This window comes from Carya illinoinensis, chromosome 15 (assembly GCF_018687715.1).
Source record: "Carya illinoinensis cultivar Pawnee chromosome 15, C.illinoinensisPawnee_v1, whole genome shotgun sequence".
NCBI lineage: Eukaryota > Viridiplantae > Streptophyta > Magnoliopsida > Fagales > Juglandaceae > Carya > Carya illinoinensis.
In genome coordinates this window covers 45,158,088-45,178,066 of record NC_056766.1, presented here as the reverse complement: position 1 = coordinate 45,178,066, position 19,979 = coordinate 45,158,088, and the positions used below count along the sequence as shown (strand labels likewise).

At 36.0% G+C, this 19,979-nt stretch overlaps 1 protein-coding gene across 3 annotated transcripts; it reads right to left on the bottom strand.

The window, feature by feature from the left end:
• Positions 1-8,996: 8,996 nt before the first annotated feature.
• On the bottom strand, positions 8,997-17,115 carry LOC122296294 (ubiquitin carboxyl-terminal hydrolase 23-like). 3 transcript variants are annotated; one of them, XM_043105866.1, is made up of 11 exons: positions 16,676-17,115; positions 16,147-16,261; positions 15,919-16,029; positions 15,049-15,221; positions 14,556-14,882; positions 13,531-13,656; positions 12,182-12,802; positions 12,007-12,075; positions 11,184-11,871; positions 10,252-10,345; positions 8,997-9,452 (listed from the first exon to the last, which is right to left on the bottom strand). In XM_043105866.1, exons 1-11 carry the CDS (start codon positions 16,955-16,957, stop codon positions 9,293-9,295), a joined length of 2,766 nt encoding a protein of 921 aa, XP_042961800.1. In that variant the 5' UTR covers positions 16,958-17,115; the 3' UTR covers positions 8,997-9,292. The 3 variants fall into 3 exon arrangements, with proteins under 3 accessions (XP_042961800.1, XP_042961801.1, XP_042961802.1); XM_043105867.1 differs by having other exon boundaries at positions 11,202-11,871; XM_043105868.1 differs by lacking the exon at positions 12,007-12,075.
• Positions 17,116-19,979: the final 2,864 nt, after the last annotated feature.

The following is a 19,979-nucleotide window of genomic DNA, read 5'->3' as shown; positions in this document are numbered from 1 at the left end:
AATAATTAAAAAATATTTTTAGTTATATAAGAATAAATAAATAAATAAAAATTGCCTCTTCGGTGGCAATTCGGGCTACATCCGATTCCCTCGGGAGTCCGGGACTCTTCCTTCTTTCTCTAACTAAAATGCCATGGGCATTTAGCAAAAGAATGGTAATTTCCATCTTGTTAAAAGTCAAAACATGGTTTTAACTTGCTTTTACAAGGGCGCAAGATGCTATCCGTATTCCTTCCTCTGTTAAAAAATCTAACCTGAATAAAATCCTCTCTAACTTGGAGTTCTGTGGTGTAACGTGTAGGCAGCAAAAAAACCAAGGAAAATGCAGACCGATGAAGTGCAGTTCTGTGTCATTTTTTTAAATATTAAAAAACACAAAAACGCAGATCGGTGCATTCATTGCACGTAGCACCACCCAAGAGGTAAAATCTGAGGGAAGAGGTCTTACAGAAGATCTCTACTTAAATTTTGAATAGAAACTATTTTAAACACTCTTAACTTCGCATTTAAGTTGCAATTATGGTAGCATGTTATGTGCAAGCCAGCTTCCCCTACAGAGACTCTCTATTATGTGTCTACAGTCTAGAATCTGTAGCTGAAAGATAATAACGTTCTCAGTAGAACTAATTAAAAAAAGAAAAAAGAACAGTTTGAACTTTTTCTCTAGAATAATCTTTTTATGGTTAGTTCAGGATTTATATTGTGACTGTAACGGTAAAGTCACTTTTATGGACTTTTATGGGTTAAAAATGGTGGCTAGTTGAGCTTGCATTTATATTTGCTTCCGCCATCTTCCACTTGCTTCCGCTATCTTCTTTATGGGTCATAAATGGTGGCTAGTTAACAACCTACATCAAGCTTGCGTTCACATTTGCTTCCGCCATCTTCCACTTGCTTCCGTCATCTTCCACCTCCTTTAACTCCTATAAATACATATTTTTACTTTTAGAAACCTATCCCATTTTGAAAGAAAAATTTAGAGAAAGAGAGAGAGTTTTAGAGAGAAAAAATAGTGATGTTTCTCCTATATATTGTCTCTCCTTTTATAAGAAAGAGTGAGTTTTCTCATTTTATAAGAGAGGGTATTGTCAATTGTGCTCTCCTTATTCAAGAGAGAAATTCTTGTAATTATTTTGCTATAAGTGAAATTCTTCTACAATTGGAGTTTCTTATTATTTCTTTTATTCTTTCTCATTTCTACTTCAGTTGTAATTGTATGCCCCGTACCACAAGTGCCTAACAGTGGTATCAGAGCATCAGGTTTATAGCCGTTTTTCGTGCTACAGTTAGATCCAATTAGTGGAAAGGAGGCATCTTCAATAATGGCGACGAAGTACGAAATAGAGAAGTTCAATGGGAGTAATTTCTCATTATGAAAAATGAGAATAAAAGCAATTTTAAGGAAAGATAATTGCTTGACGGCAATTGGAGATAGGCCCGATGAGATCACTGACAACGGCAAGTGGAACGAGATGGATGGCAATGCTATTGCTAATCTGTACCTAGCACTAGCTGATGGAGTATTGTCAAGTGTGGCGGAGAAAAAGACAGCAAAAGAGATATGGGATACTCTGACTAAATTGTACGAGGCCAAATCACAACACAACAAAATTTTCTTGAGAAGAAAACTCTACACCCTTCGGATGATGGAGTCAACTATAGTGACAGACCACATCAACACCCTTAACACTTTATTTTCACAGCTCACAGCAATGGGGCATAACATAGAGACGGGTGAACGTGCTGAAATTCTACTTCAAAGTCTACCTGATTCATATGATCAACTCATCATCAACTTAACCAACAACATTGAAGTTCTAGTCTTCGATGATATTGCAGCTGCAGTTCTTGAAGAAGAAAGTCGGCGCAAAAGCAAAGAAGATAGACCAGGAGGTTCACAGCAAGCCGAAGCTTTGGTAATGACGAGAGGGAGATCAACGGAACGTGGCCCCAGTGGGAATCAAAATCAGAGTAGATCAAAATCCAGAAGTAAGAAGAATGTCAAGTGTCATCACTGTGGCAAGAAAGGGCACTATAAAAGGGAGTGTTGGCATCTCAAGAAGAACGAAGAAGTCAAAGGAAAAGGCCCTGAGTTGTCAAAAGCTCAGGGTTGTGTAGCAAACACCTCAGATGATGGTGAAATTTTATACAGTGAGGCAACAACAGTTACTGAAGGTAGAAGAAGATTCGCTGATGTCTGGCTTATTGACTCAGGAGCAACATGGCATATGACTCTCCAGAGAGAATGGTTCCATCAATATGAACCTATCTCAGGAGGATCTGTGTTCATGGGAGACGATCATGCCTTGGAGATTGCTAGTATTGGTACCATCAAATTGTAGATGTGTGACAATACAGTTCGCACTATTCAGGAGGTACGACATGTGAAAGGCCTGAAGAAAAATCTATTGTCTTTAGGACAATTAGATAATAGTGGGTGTAAAACCCATATTCAAGATGGGATCATGAAAATAGTTAAAGGCGCGCTTGTAATGATGAAAGTGGAAAAGATAGCTACAAATTTGTACATGCTTAAAGGAGAAACACAACAAGAAGGAGAAGCATCCACTGCGTTGGCAAGTTCGGCAGAAGAATTAACAATGATGTGGCACCGTAAGCTTGGCCACATGTCGGAACGAGGTTTGAAGATTCTTGCTGAACAAAAGCTTCTTCCAGGGCTCAAAAAGGTTTCATTACCCTTTTGTGAGCATTGTGTTATTAGTAAGCAGCACAGATTGAAATTCAGTAGTTCCTCTGCTAGAAGTAAAGCTATCTTAGAACTAATCCATTCTGATGTTTGGCAAGCACCAGTTTTGTTCCTAGGAGGACCAAAATACTTTGTGTCATTTATTGACGTTTACTCCAGGAGATGTTGGGTGTATCCAATAAAAAATAAAGCAGATGTATTTCCAGTTTTCAAAATATTCAAAGCGCGGGTTGAGCTTGAATCTGAAAAGAAGATCAAGTGTTTAAGGATAGACAATGGAGGAGAATATACTGGTATTGAATTTGATAGCTTCTGTCAACAAGAAGGTATCAAAAGGCAGCTCACGGTGGCATACACTCCACAACAAAATGGAATAGCAGAGCGGATGAACAGAACCTTGTTAGAACGAACAAGAGCGATGTTGAGAACTACAGGAATGGCCAAGTCATTTTGGGCAGAAGCAGTCAAGACTGCCTGTTATGTGATCAATCGGTCACCATCAACCGCAATTGATCTGAAAACGCCGATGGAGATGTGGACTGATAAGCCAGCTGATTATTCTCACTTACATACATTTGGAAGTCTTGTTTATGTTATGTACAACGCCCAAGAAACATCAAAGCTAGATCCAAAATCTAGAAAATGTATTTTCTTAGGGTATGCTGATGGAGTCAAGGGGTATCGCCTGTGGGATCCCACTGCCCGCAAGGTGCTAATCAGCAGAGATGTTGTATTTGTAGAAGATAAGGTATAAGAAAAAGAAAATGATAGCGCTTCAAAAGAGAAACCAGAGACTACTACAGTTCAAATTGAAGAAAGACAAGAATTAGAAGTTCCAGATTCTTCTGAAGCAATATCAGAGCACGAAGTACAAGAACAAGCTGAGTGTGCAATTCCACAAGTTCGACGGTCAACTCGAGAGAGAAGAAAACCAACTTGGCACTCAGAGTATATCATGGAGGGAAATGTCGCATACTGTCTACTAACAGGAGATGGAGAACCATCAAATTTCCATGAGGCTACAAATAGCCAAGAAGCTTCTCTGTGGATGGTTGCAATGCAAGAAGAAATTGAAGCTCTCCATAAAAACAAAACATGGGATCTTGTATCACTACCACAAGGAAGGAATGTCATCGAAAACAAATGGGTTTACAAGATCAAACGAAATGGCAATGATCAAGTGGAGCGGTATCATGCTCGATTGGTGGTGAAAGGATTCGCTCAGAAAGAAGGCATAGACTTCAACGAAATATTCTCTCCTGTTGTTCGACTCTCAACGGTTCGAGCAGTCCTTGCGATGTGTGCTACATTTGACTTGTACTTAGAACAACTGGACGTGAAAACTGCATTTCTTCATGGAGAAATTGAAGAAGAAATTTGCATTCTCCAACCAGAAGGTTTTGAAAAAAAAGAAAAAGAGAACTTGGTTTGCAGGTTGAACAAATCTCTATATGGTCTCAAACAGGCGCCGAGATGTTGGTATAAGAGATTTGATTCCTTTATCATGAGCCTTGGATACAATAGATATAGTTCAGATCCTTGTGTTTACTACAAAAGATTTGGTGATGGTAATTTCATTATTCTGTTGTTGTATGTTGACGACATGTTGGTAGCAAGCCCCAACAAAGATCGTATTACAGACTTAAAGGCACAGTTGGCTAGGGAGTTTGAAATGAAGGACTTGGGACCAGCAAACAAGATTCTAGGGATGCAAATTTATCGAGATAGAAATAATAGGAAGATATGGCTTTCTCAGAAAAATTATTTGAAGAAAATCTTGCGACGCTTCAACATGCAAGATTGTAAGCCAATTTCTACCCCTCTTCCTATTAATTTCAAGTTATTCTCAAGTATGAGTCCTAGCAATGAAGCAGAGAGGATGGAAATGTCTCGAGTACCGTATGCATCAGCAGTGGGTAGCTTAATGTTCGCTATGGTTTGTACAAGAACAGACATTGCACAGTCAGTGGGAGTGGTTAGTCGATACATGGCGAATCCTGGTAAAGAGCATTGGAGTGCTGTAAAGAGGATCCTGAGATATGTCAAGGGTACCTCAAATTTCGCATTATGTTATGAAGGATCAGACTTTACTATCAGAGGCTATGTTGATTCATATTATGCAGGTGATCTTGACAAGAGCAAGTCCACCTCAGGTTATGTGTTTACTCTTGCTGGAGGAGCTGTAAGTTGGGTTTCAAAATTGCAGTCTATCGTGGCTACTTATACAACAGAGGCAGAATATGTCGCAGCTACACAAGCTAGCAAAGAGGCAATAAGGTTGCAAATGCTACTGGAAGAGCTCGGACACGTACAAGAGAAGGTTGATTTATTTTGTGATAGTCAGAGCGCTTTGCATTTAGCAAAGAATCCAACATTTCATTCAAGAACAAAGCACATACGAGTTCAGTATCACTTCGTTCGTGAGAAGGTGGAAGAAGGAAGTGTGGATATACAAAAAATCCATACAAAAGACAACCTAGCAGATATATTAACAAAGCCAATTAATAATGACAAGTTTATCTGGTATCGATCCTCCTTAGGCCTAGCAGATATGTAAGCAGCATAGAGATGGAAAGTGTAGAAAAGATAGAAGGATTACAAAAGTGACTTTAAGTGAGAGATATGTAGCGGTAAAGCCACTTTTATGGACTTTTATGGGTAAAAAATGGTGGTTAGTTGAGCTTGCATTTACATTTGCTTCTGTCATCTTCCACTTGCTTCCGCCATCTTCCACTTGCTTCCGCTATCTTCTTTATGGGTCAAAAATGGTCACTAGTTGACAACCTACATCAAGCTTGCTTTCACATTTGCTTCCGCCATCTTCCACTTGCTTCCGCCATCTTCCACCTCCTTTAACTCCTATAAATACATGTTTTTGCTTTTAGAAACCTATCCCATTTTGAAAGAAAAATTTAGAGAAAGAGAGAGAGTTTTAGAGAGAAAAAATAGTGAGGTTTCTCCTATATATTGTCTCTCCTTTTATAAGAAAGAGTGAGTTTTCTCCTTTTATAAGAGAGGGTATTATCAATTGTGCTCTCCTTATTAAAGAGAGAAATTCTTGTAATCCTTTTACTATAAGTGAAATTCTTCTACAATTGAAGTTCCTTATTATTTCTTTTATTCTTTATCATTTCTACTTCAGTTGTAATTGTATGCCCCGTACCACAAGCGCCTAACAGTGACTTCTATTTACCCTTCTTGTTTTCTTCTTTACTTGAACAAAAAAATGAACCTTTTTCTTCCACCAAGTAGTCTGGTTGAGACCATGTTGTGTTGATTCGTTTGTTTATACTATAGTGGAAATTTCAATGGATTAGAGAGGAGTTCAGGTGGAGAATTGCATTTTGTTGACTTTAACCCTTGAAAAAAGTTCGAGTGAACTACTGTTTTCTTTTCACCCATAATCAATGCCAATTAGGAGGTATAAGATGGGGCCAGATTGAATGAAAGATTCAAGGGATTATGACTGTGACCTAGAATCAAATATCTGGACCATTCACTTGTGTTTGTCTTGTCTTGTTGGACCATCTAAAACGATCCATATTGTTTATAGTTTAAGTGATAATAGAATTGTAATCTATGGCCTAAATCATTGAGGCGCCCCACAACCCTTCTCTCTCCATCTCTTTCCTATACTTTTCTTTTAAGTGTTTGTGGTCCTGTGGATGCATAATAATGGGTTATTAGATGAGTAATTTAGACACCTTCCACTTAATAAACTCAAATTACACACGTCACATGAGAAATTTGAAAACTTGAGAATGACCACCCTTTCTCTGAGCTACAGCATGACCCTACTTCTGCAGACTAGGAAAAAAAAACCCTCATCTAGCAGTTTGGTCATCGCACATGGGAAGGCGTCCCCATCAAATATAAGGTATCTGCATTGAACAATGATATTTAGCATAGACTATAACAAAAAAAAACACACCACACAGAGAGAGAGAGAGAGAGAGAGAGAGAGAGAGAGAGAGAGAGAGAGAGAGAGCAGCACGCCAAGACCAGACAGCAAAGGAAGTGGGAGAGGAAGAAGCATTAAGTCTTATAATGATTTGCATTGATTGAGGGTTGAGGAGTGACGAGTAACAAGTAATCAACCGACATAATTAAACTATTCATAATTAAAAATGACATAATCATCAGTTATACCAGCAAACTTAATCTTCAAATAAAGCTTGATAACACAAGTTAAAAAGGTGCAGCAATACTATGGTTTAATGTACTAAGGTGCATGACTAGCATAGTTAAAAGACTCTAAAATCTTGGGTGGTCTTGGAATGATGAAAAAAATATAATAAAATATAGAAGTAGTTGATGAATTGCTTCAAACTTATACTCACTGTCATGTTGAAATGATGGAAAGTTAAATAAAATTTCCCACAAAAAGAAAGCAATTTTGCTATGAGAAGAAACACAAAGATGCTCTAAAATTATGTGGACTTGGACCCAACAATTGCATATATATTACATCAAATAACGTCAGTATAGGAATTTACTGTAAAATATCTTTATTTCTCTAATAAATAAGGGAGTGAGAACTTTTAAAAGAAGTTGCAAAGCTTAAACATTATTTTGACATTATTGAGATGAACGAGGTCAGATTCCATTTTCTGAAATGTTCGAGCCCTGTGCCCATTACTCCTACTTCTACATACACGCATGCATATCAAACACCAACCTCAATACCATAATAACTTCGTCACAAACCAACATGCTCTTCGAGTTTTGTTCGAACAAACTTCGAGCTTTATGAGAAAAACAAGAACTACTAGCTGGCAATCCGAGTCTGGGACAGCGTGTCTTTAGTCACATGAAAAGAAGTTCAAGGTACAACGTTAAAGGGTTTTGAGCATTTACTCTGCTTGGTTTGGCGCTTCATATAGCCACCGATAATTTAATGCAAGTCACTAGACTTTATGATGCATTCATCATGCAGGGTGACTCTACAGCCACCGCCAGTATATTGTGTTTTTTCACTTTTTTATAACTTTTTTATCACATGCATTCTTTTAATATTTTTAAATATTTTAAAAAAATCACAGCACTATTAAAAGAAATATTTTCCTAATCATTAAATAAATAAAAAAATAATATTTTTAGTCATAATTGTGCAAGCGCCACGCAGTCTCTTTAAAAAAAGTGAATTAATACAAGACCCACATGAAAAAAAAAACTAACTTTTTAATCGTAGACCTCACTCTTTTTCAACGCGATTTTGTGGCATTTGCACACTCCATAACTATATGTAGCATTACTCATAAAAAATAATATTTACAGTCGTAATTGTGCAAGAGTCGCATAATCTCTTTGAAAAAAGTGAGTTAATATGAGACACATGAAAAAAAAAAAAAACTAACTTTCTAATTATGGATCTCACTCTTTTTCAAAGCGATTACATAGTGTTTAAACATTCTATAGCTGTATATAGCATTAATCTTCCTTCTTTTTATTTTATTTTGTATATTTTGAAAGAAGCTCACCGTCCAATGGGGTTGGACTTGTCTCTGATAGTATCGTACATAACCCGAATAAATTCTTGTTTTTTAAGGGATATACTTTGGGGATGGAGATTGGGATCAAAATATATATACAAGATTAAAATTTTTGAAGCAGATCAAATATTAAAAAATAAAAAATTATAGTTATAGAGATATATCACCTTATACACATAACAATTCTTCTCTAATATTATTTATAATTAAAAAAACTCACAATATTTAATGTTGAACATTATTTATGTATATCATAGATATTGTATTATTCACACACATACTCTCTCTCTCTCTCACAAAAAATATTTGAAATAAATAATTATATATAATCATAATCCAAAGGCCTGAGGTAAAAAGAGTTCAAAATCACTTTGGTTTGAAAGAAATTTAAAGAGAAAAACTTTTTTTTTTTTTCGATCGGTAAAGAGAGAATCTTGATTTTCAAAAACAAGAAAAGAGGAAGATCATGCTCGTCCATCCTTTCCTTCCCCTTGGGTGCATAGATCAAAAAGAAAAGGGCTAAACAAGTACTCTCAAAGATTCAAGATGTGCAGCCCTATAAATAGTAAAGGAAACCTTTTCCATCCTTTTTCAACTTCCCCAACCCACCCCCCCCCCCCCCCCCCCCCCCCCCCCCCCAAAAAAAAAAACCCCAAAAAAAAAAATATCATCCTCAGATCCATGAAATCAAAAAATAAAAAATAAAATGGGAAGTAGCAACATTTTTTTCTTTTTTCTTTTTAAAAAAAGAGAGAATAATCCCCAAAATAATTCCAAGAACGACTGTGCTTGAGTTATAATATGAAAAGGAAATTGACCATTTCTATATCATAAAAATTGTTCAGGTAATACTTACGGGAAAAAAAAAGAACTATTGCTACAGGTAATAATCTTCCAACATGAGAAATGTTACAAGCGGACTAAGTCAAATAAAAATCCCCCCCAACACTCCCTTCCTTTAACAGACAATTCCGGCAAAAAGATATGATCAACTCTAGCACTCTCCCTCTTGAATTTTTACCTTAACAAAATGCCAATTGTTACAAGAAGCAAAAAGGCAAGCTTACGCTTAATTGATGTCAGTCTAGTTTCTTCATATCCTGAATGGCTCATTTCCAGAGCTAGATCGATCCAACCTAGCCTTCTTTGTTTGGGATTTCTTGGTCGCAGTTTCTTGGAAAGGATTTGGTCCACCAAAACTATGCTTAGACTGCCTAACCTTCTCTCTCTTTCCCCCGTCATATTCTTCATCCCTGAAAAATGAAAAAATGAATAACCCAAATTAATCGTATAAGAAATGGATCAGTTTGAATTAGCAATCAATCAGGTTAAGGCCAATGGTAGCAGATGGCATCCTGTCCCAATTTAATTCAGAATCAAATGGTGTAAACAACCACATGAAGCCATCCTGCCAAATCCAATCTAACTATAATTATAATTTCAATAGACCTAAAATATGAGAAATTCTGACTAAATGTGATTGCAAGTAATGCTAGCATGATCTCTCCTCATCTTTGACATAGCTCACCGCCTAGGTTTTGGCATTAACTTTACCTCTGCCACCCACCTCTCCTGCCACTGCATTCACAAACCCATTCTGCATGACATCATCTCCCACCCATCTGAACTCAAAATCCATCAAGCGAAAAGATTCAAACACAAATGCACAGCTTTCGATCCTCTAAGCAGTAAAGGTAATGTATGGTCCCCCCAAACCTTGCCAGTGTTCAGAACCTAAATTGCGTTCAATGGTTTTAGCCTAGGCCACACCAGGGCAGGATCCTAGATGCCAAATCAGGCAAGGCTTTTGATGCTATGCTTATCAAGGCATCATCACTATAGCATTTCTGTGCCAACTCCACGTCCTCGAGCAGTCATGTTCATGAAAAGGTACAACTTTATCGTACTTTGTGATCAGCAATTTCATTCGCACTCAAGTTTTTATATAGTAAACGGTTAAACTATATTAATACGAATAGGCATAGCCCAAGAATACAGGATATAGCATCATATTAAGAGAGAAGTAACAAGATGTGCAACATTTCAACTTACCATTCATCTGGCATGTATCCAATGCTGATACTTTTAATGCCATTTGATGCCGCAATTTGAGATGGAGGCAACTCTATCCCATCCCAACGAGCAACTGCAATCAACCAATTAAGATCAAAGAACAATAATCAGCATGCTATATCACCAAGAAGGCAATTTCTAATTCTAATTGAAAACAAGGATCTTTGTTTATATAAATAATTCCCTTGGCCCATATTAGTGCAGCATCAACCTCGTTGCAACTAGGAGTTGAGACTGATTCACAAAGTTTATCAATGGGGAGTTATACGAAGAAGGATGACGGCAAAACAATGATGGGCTCAGGGAAATATTCAGACATGGAGATCCTATTATGGTGAATGGGCCTTCACTTGAACATAATATCCCTGCTTCTATTTTGACGTATCAAAAAAAAGTATCCCTTCTTCTATTTTGAAAATGAATCAATACCAATTCAGGGTAAGTCCTATAATTTATAAACCTAACGGCATGCATTGCCATTTATCATGGCCCCAAATTATTCAAAAAATAATGTAAACTAGGTGTAAATCCACCATCAACTACATTCTCAATTGGACATCAAATAGGACCAAACTAGACTAAGAAAGCCAATTTCACAAACCAACCACTAAAGGATTGTTTCTCAACAGAATTATAAGCAGTGATGAGTGCTTGAAAGACTATAGCTTGGACTACTAGTGTTCTTAGATCTCTGTTTTTCTTTTCTTTCAGTAACCTGTATATGGCAATATAAGTTTTTACAAAAACCTTGGTTTTGGGATCCCCCATGGGTTTTCCCCCAAATGCATAAGGTATTACTCCACCAGAGGTGAGGGTTATCAATAAAATTGGAGGTACCAGCCCTCTTCTCTAGAAAAAAAAAAAAAAATGCAGATGGGTGCTCGAAAGACAACAATAGAAAAATCAATTACCAACTGTCTCTTCCAGACCTCGGGTAAGCATGCTCATCAAACCATTCTGCACTACTTTTCTTTTCCCATCTTTTGGACCATCCAATCTTCCTGATTCCCGCTGATCTAAAAAGGAGCTCTTTCCCAATTGTTTATCAGTCGCCAGTACAGTTCCACACTGATCAATATTATATCTAAACTCACCATCTATAACATTTTCCATAAAGCAATCGCCACTAGAGGTCATTAAATCCAATGTAGCAGCATTATTAGCTCCTCTTTGAGAACCAGACTTAGTCCCTTTTCTCAGAGGTTGAGCTAAGAAGGTAATTGTCCTGGTACTCTCAGATGTAGATGGCCCCAGATCTGTTGAGGTAGAATCTGTGTCCAACAAGTTTGCCCTACTAAGATTCCTCACATCTAAAGTGCATCGTTTGTTTCTCTTGTGTTTTTTCTTTTTCCACAATCTTAAAGATGCATGGAAGAGGAAGTGTGAGTTAAGCCGCACACTCACCGCCCGGTACTTCAGGAGCTTCTTTTTCCATTTTCTGTCATGCTTGCAGTTATGAACTTCTGTCTGTAATCTGTTTGCCTTGATTGATGAGCTGGATAAATTTACTGACTCATTACGTTGTATTTTCTTAACCCTATCACCAGCATCCTCAACCCGCAAATTACAAACAGCGCCTTCGTTGGGTGTATTCCCAACCTGGAACAAGAGAAAAATAAAGTAAAGACTTGTTCATCACCAGACCTCAATGCTAATGAATGCCTGAAGTAAAGACTTCAATGCTAAGAATAAAGAAAAAAGACTTGTTTCAATTCAAAATGATTTCTGACTTACAGGGTCAATTGCATTCATTATCTTATCATTAAGATTTCCTGATGGAGCTACGTGCAAAAAAAGATTGATCTGCCAAATATGAGTTACAGATGAGTATGAAACAATGTGAAAATTCCAACCAGATGCTGGGGTGGGAAGGACCCTAAGGAGCATGTGTAAAGAAGTATCCACTAACCTTCTGACAGGTCTCATCTGTGACAAGTTTAGCAGTAGAAGAGCTTTGGGGATCACTGAAGTTAGGTGATGTTGAAACTGAGGCTCTTGAATCTTTACTTGAACTTCTACTTACTTTTTGATTATTAATAATGCCCCCAGCTGTCTTTCCAATGTCAGGAGCAACACCATTACCAGATGGAGCTGATATTGACAAGAATTCTCTAGAATTTAGGTCAGTCGCAGGAAGCACTTCCAGTGGAGTGTTTAATAACGGCGCCTTTAAGAGAGGTTCTGAAACAGAACCCTTTCCCAGCACTGAGCATTCTGTCATTATCAGGCAATCGCTTTTTTGCACTGATGCTTCCTTGAGCAGGGGCATCCTTGGTGGACAAATGTTTGACGCATCGTTCCGAGTAACCACAGTAGCAGAGGTTGCACCACTTAACCGATTCTCAACTGGACTAGTTTTAACCATCTCCTTTAAGTCTTGGTTGAACGTGGAAGATGTTCTTATTCCATTAGCATTTCCTCTCAAATTCTCTTTCTGAAAAACATCAGTCGAGGATTTCCTTCTATCACGAACATAAAACAGCATGTAAGCTTGCTGTTCTAGAACTCTCTTCTCGCTGGCTTGGGCAACCTGTCACAGCATAATTGGGTAAACTCATAAGAAATAACATTTTAATACAACAATTGGGGTGCCATCTTGTATAGTATTTAGTTGTGAAATGAAGTTAGTTGTATAATAAGCTTTGAAGAAGCAAGATACCCATTCAGGATATAAAACTATCATGATTTGTTCGGAGTTTCATGGCATATGATAACATAAATTTCATAGGTTTCTTTTACTACATAAACCTACAAAAAAATTTTGATAGGTAAGCAAGACTATTTAAACCTACAAATATATGCATATATACTACGTGCAACCCTCAAGTTCCTAAAGTAATCAACTTCTTCAGCAAGCAAAAATTCTTAGGGATCTTCTCAAACTTCTGACAGAACCCAGCAAAGTTACTATCCTTTTTTTAATGGATACACCCTTTAAGTTTGAACCACAGCCAATAGTGGGGTTGTAGTAGTTTCTACCAAACTTCAGAAAGACACCAGGTCTACAAGATCTAGAATTTTCTAAACTCAATTGGAAACATGGGGAAGCACATGCAAGATGGTAGAATATCTTCAAAACCAAATGAGTTTGTACAAAAACCACAAATCGATTAAATCAACATCTTGCTTTTATTCTTTTTCTTGTTGGTGCTGAGGAGGGGATAACGGATGCATGATTCCCTTCTACCAAATTTGGATCATCTCAACGGTGTGATTTTATCCTAAATCAGAAATTGGACTAGTAAATAAAAAAGTTACCTGATTGTCATTGAGATGGTACCAAATGCCATTTGAAGTGCGAACATAGCAAGAATAATGTCCATAATGGGTGTTCCAACCATCATGCACCAAAACCCCATAGAGAGTATATTTCAGATCTCCATCCTGCACAGTATGAGAAACAAATAATCAAAAGAATATTTGATAAGCATGACAGGAAAGTTATTGGAACACATGGCAACTAAGACATGTATTAAAAAAGCAAAAAAAAAAAAAAAAAAAAAGGATGATGATCCAAGTGGATAATAACAATCCAGAAAACCAACTTGTGTCCATAAGGAATGGTTTTTCCATTTACGGCATCAGGAATCATTTATAGAAATCAGCACAAGAATCCAGTTCCATAGCTAGCAGACAGTCTCGAATGCCAATCTTTGGGCATCTTCCCTCTATGTCATTGCAACCTTGTTTCACAATCAACATTCTTTGACAAGCACAACATATGCACATGGATGAGCATATGGGAGTCAACCAGAAACTACAACCACCACTCTTGTTTATAGGGGAAGAAGATGCCACTTGGTCTAAATCCATCAGCATGGGGGTGTCAATATTTTCCATCTCACCTTCAAGTTGATTTAAGTAAAAAAATCTAGGAATCATCAAACTAGCTAGGAAAACTGGAAACAGTCTGGTCACGTGAGAATATTTCCCCCCCAAACTTTGAACTCAAAAACTCAAATTAAACAGCATTGAGTTTTTTTAAGGCACTCACAGAAAACAAAAGTGGATTTAAAAAAATCATTTCGTAAAAGTTTTTCCGATAAAATTAATAATCAGTTTCACTCTAGAGCAACAATAATAACCTTAATTCCAGTCTTTGTTGGAAACAAAATTAAAGGTGTACAGTTATCTTTTTCTCAAACTTTTTTCCTGAAAGATAGCTTTTTCAAAATTGTAAAATTCACCAAATATCAGATTCCTATATTTAATGTTCATAACATTGGTCATGATGACAAAATCTAGGGAAGAAGAAAACTTGTTATGAAAAGAAATTCACTTACATAGGAACCACTGACGAAGGGTTTCAAATCTAATGTAGAACCAAAATGAACTTTCTTTTTAATCTTCTGTCCGGGATCATAAGAATGAAACCGCTTCAAATGAACAGTTAGGACATATGGTGCCTTGTGGACAGTGAGCTGTTTGAGAGCCCTAACTTTCTGCTTGCAATGTTGGCATTGATATTGCCTTTCTCCTCCATCTAACTGCTCCGCAGCAGTGAAGTTTGCAAGTGCTTTATTCAAGGAATCTGCCTTGACTATTTCCAGACTTAAATCTAAGAATGGATCAAATGTATTGGAGCAATAAGAACATTGCAAGCATTTAACCTGTAGAAGTAACAAGAAAACATTATGAAAAAATCTAAATAAAAAACAAAATTCCAAGCTTGTCAGTGAACACATCCAAAAACATTGAAATTCTAAAACCAGCCATCCAAGTTACTTGATAAAGATATGTTGTTATTGCATTCACCAGATATCAAGAATATGTTACCTGACTCCTCAGGCGACCTCCAAATATCTTGTACACCAAACTATTCTCACAAGCAGTAGGGGATTCGCTAGGCACTCCAGAAGGTAAGCAGCATTTATGCATTGATTCCAGTAAATTTACCATGTACTCATGTGCATCCTCCTGTCTAGCTTTTCGGAAATTCCGCGATATGCCTAATTACGTGATCAAGAATTACAAAATCTAACACAGTTCAAATGCAATAAAAACCTTATCTAAATAAAATTAAGAACTCGCCATTATCCTTAACCTCATGGAAACTTAATTGGTTGGACCTGCAGCCCTATATGAGGTTTGTTTTCTCTCACAAAACAAAGAATTAATTATTACTTAAAATAATTTTTATTTAAAAGAAATGGGGGGTTAAGAGATTGCCAAGAACGGTTTTGTTTAATAAGAAATCATAAATTTTACTAATAAAACAACAGGCATAGCTCAAGTACAAAGAAGTATATGAGAGCTATGATTTACAGACAAGAAAAGAAACTCATGGACATCACAATATGAGAGAAACACCTAACAATTTCTCTAATATCTATTGTGACTGCCCAGAGGAACAAAATGATGAAGAAGAAAACATCAAGCTCGTCCACTATCCTCTCTCGATCTTCAAAACTTCTTTTGGCGCCCATGGAATCTAAATATATGAATCGCTAGAAGATAAATACTTTTTTCCTCTTCCTTTTTCACCAACCTCCTCTAGCAACGGGGTTTTTTGGATAAATATTTTTTTTTTATCTGTGAACCTGTTTTTTGTATAAATTTAATCTACTTAAGTTTCACCAACGGTCATCAAGATAAAACACCCAATATATGCATTCCAAGTCCATAAATAAAATGAAAGAAGGATACATTGCAAGTTCCTCACAAAATCATTCGGTGCTAATATTCTCCCAGTTGATTGTAGAGCACAGCTGACATGTTTTTGGATGGCACATAAAACACAAAATCCAGCAATATGACCTTCATCAAATAACAAAAGAAATTAGAAAATATATGTAAATTAACCACCCAAGATAAAAATCTTAGTTCATTCACCCTAACAAAATGATAGCTCAAGGGAATCTCGTATACACTCACAAGAATTTTGATGCTTGCTACTTTGCAGGTATGCAGCTAAAGGCTCTGTATAAGTTAGACACTGCAACACCGAATTGAGGAAACAAGTATTTCCGAGATTTTTCAGACCGGCACCCTGAAATTAATCAAACCAGAGGTGAGACAGCGGAGCTCTAAGCACAAATCAGAACACAAAAATTTACTATTCACCTAAAGTTAGGGAAGAAATAAATTCAGAAAGATAAAATAAAATATCATACTAGCAGTTATAACTTATAATAAAGGATAAACATCGGAGAACAATATGAAATTTAACACCGAAAGAAACTTAAAAAGCCATCAAAACTTGATTTTCAATACAAAAAATATTAATTTGAAGTAAACTCAAATTGAACTAGATATAAAAAATAAATAAAAATAAAAATAAAAAAATGAGAAGCATCCTCTAATTTCAAAAAGAAAAGAATATAAAATAACCAAATTAAATCAATACACTCTCCAAGACCAGCTGAACAAAAGAAAAACAATCAAAAAGCACTAAATCACTTACAATTCTCCGTACAGTAATCCCGAAGCTGAGCTCAGGATCTAACCCATTATCCAAAAACTCGTACCCATCTCCTTTCTTCCCAGCCAATCCCCATTGGCCCGCGCTAGACCCCGATCGACGTTGGTCCGAACCGCCGCCGCCATTACCAAAGCTCTTGAAGGGCTTTCTCGCAGGGTGGAAACCAATTCTTTTGTGAAACAGAGAGGGGGGTCCATTCTTCGAAGTAGACGGAGATTCTGATCGGGCTTCGGATCCCAGACTAGCTATAAAGCTGCCGGCCATTAGAAGCTAGCATAAAATTGGTTTTTCGCAGAGCTATCGAACTTTACAGGTTTTTTTCAATGTATCAATCTATTCGACCCTGAAACGCTGTCTGCTGTTTCTTCAGTAGAGGCTCCGGGTGTGTGAGTTTGAGAAAGCGGGGGGGGGGGGGGGGGGGGGGGGGGGGGGGGGGGGGTTTCGGCTTCTGCGTCAGAGGAAGAGAAAGCGAGTGAGAGAGATGAAGTTTTAAACCCAACGCCCACGCTGCTTTGGGTGTGGGGACTGGGGATTTGAGAAAGTGAGACGAAGTTAAACCCTACTCCCACGCTGTCTAGGATTTTGCTGGTAGCCTGGTACTTGGAAAAGTCCACGCGGAACCGAGTCGCACTCGATTGAGGTCCACAAAGTAGCGATAATTATATTTTATTAAGATTCTGATCATCCCAATTTTTATTATTTTTTTATTATTTTATAATATGATATTAAATTATATTTTTCTTGTGACCCATTTATCTAATATTACATCATAAAATAATATTAAAATAATAAAAAGATGATAAGAAAATAGATAATAAATAATTTTTTTTTTTAAAATTATGTTACATGGCTAGGGTACTATGTAGAGTTTTGTTTTTTTTTTATCCGAGAAAACTATAATAATTCGTTCGTAAAAAAAATTACATCAATGATTGGCTATATTTTAAGATGTCTTTATATCAAACATAACATTATAAATTAAAAAGTTTTGTTAGGTACAAACAAAATTATGTATTAATCTGTATATCAATACTGATTATTTTATATTCAAAATTTAAATTAGTACTATTTTTAATAAAATTTATTTTTTAACTAATCAAATTAGATTAATATATATATTAGTGCACAATTATACTTACAACTAGATTTTTTCTAAACTAAAATAATACATTTAGAACTCAACCAAAATAATATTATTTCTTTTTATGATTAGTCTGGTCCCCATTATTACTGTTACTCTTTACAGATAAACATTCAAAAGATAATATTATTTATTTAAAAAAAATTCAATCTCACCTTTCATAAAAAGAAAAAACACAACTTCTATAGATAAATTATGTAAAAATTAATTATAATATTTGTCTGTTATAATTAATTATTCGTGTGATGTAGAAATTTTAAAATATAATTATTAGTGTTCTAAAAGGCCATGCTGTTAAAATCAATTACAATCAACCAAAATCGTAAAAGTATTCAAAAAGTAGATTCGAAACTCATCAATTATCTTGCACACGATTGTCAAAACTTCTATCATTTCTCTCGGCCTAAAGATGCCATCACATCCTTATTGGGACCATGTTTCAAATTGATGTAATATGTGAATTATCTCAAAGGCCACTCCAAAACATTAGGAGATTGATTACCCTTCTTAAACGCCACCAAAGCTAGTCCCACCTTAACAAAGAAGACATTACACGAGTAGTAATGTAATATCCCTTTTTATGTACTTTTTTAATGAAGAATTATTTAAATAATTATAAATATTAGTTCTTTTGTTTTAAATTTAATGTGTTAATTTTTGAGTTTATTTTATGATTTTTAAGTTGTGTAATTTATTTTAAAAGGCTTTCTTGATATAATTTATTATTTTACATTTAAATTGCTCTTTGTTTTAAATTAATTTATTTTTTAATTTTAAACTGTGTTATTAGTTTTTACTAATTATTTTATTTTAACTAGATACTGTGTTTAAATTATTTTATTCAATTTACTGCTTTTAAAAATTATTTTTCATTGGATTAGTTTTATGACCCAATATGTGAATATTAGACCTCATTTATTTCCCTCGTCTTTTTCCTTTTTTTCTTTTCTTTTTTCCCTTTCTTTTTTTTTTCTTCATTCTTTTCTTTTTTCCCTATTTTTCCTTCTGCTCCTCTCTCCTCCCGCACGAGCCTTTCTTCCCCTCTTTCCCCATCGTTTTCTTCAAGCCACCACAGTGCCATCGTGGGGTGGACGTGCATCTCACAGCCCCCTCCCATCCTCTTCCTCACCTGCCGATGTCCACCCCTCTCCGTTTTCAGCCCCAACTGAGCCACTATAAAGCCCCACGCGCACCACCAAGCCACGGCCTCTTTTCCTTCCAGCTTCGTCATGTACCGCCCATTGTCGTCGTCGTTGTTCCCGTTCTCTTCCCCATCAGCTGGCGATCTCACCCATAGAGCTGAGCAGAAATCTGAAAATCTGACTCCGATCCCGACTCCGCTCCGATTCCAACAAGTCGGAGTCGGAGTCGGAGTTTTTTTTCCAAGAAAAGTCGGAGTTAGAGTCGGAGTCGGAGGTGGAGGTGAATCGACTCTGATCCGCTCCGACTCTGACTCTGATGCCTGGCTCCGACTCCACTCCGACTTGACTCCAATATTGTACATATTTAATAAAAATATATGTATTTTTCTATATATTAATCATATAAATATAATAATATGTAATAATAATGTATAAATACCGAAATGCATAATAACATGTAACACCAATGCATAATCACTAATATATAAATAATAAATTTATAATAACATGTAATACTAATGTATAATAACTAAAGTATTGAATATGTAGATTTTATATAACTATATCTTATATAGTTAGTTAAACTCAATAATATATATACTAGCATGAGTTAATTATTATTATAAAAATATCTATATTCTTTATACATTAATCATATATATTTTATATAACTATAACTTATATAGTGAGTTAAGTATTAGTATGAACAAATGTACCTAAAATAATACACTTTTACTATAATAATATGTAACACTAATGTACCTAATATACCATGTAGTAGTAATGTATAGACTATAGTAATCAATCTATGATTCTATAATAACTTGTTGGAATGAAATTCGTTGCAATTTGTATTGGTTTTCCGTTCTTTGTCGTAAGTTGTAACTTGTTGATTGAATTAGAACTTGATGGATGATGAGCTATGAGTTGGTTGGATAATTTGGGAGGATAGATGATGATGGATAATTAGTTTGTAATTTTGGTTATGTATTTTTAATTTGTA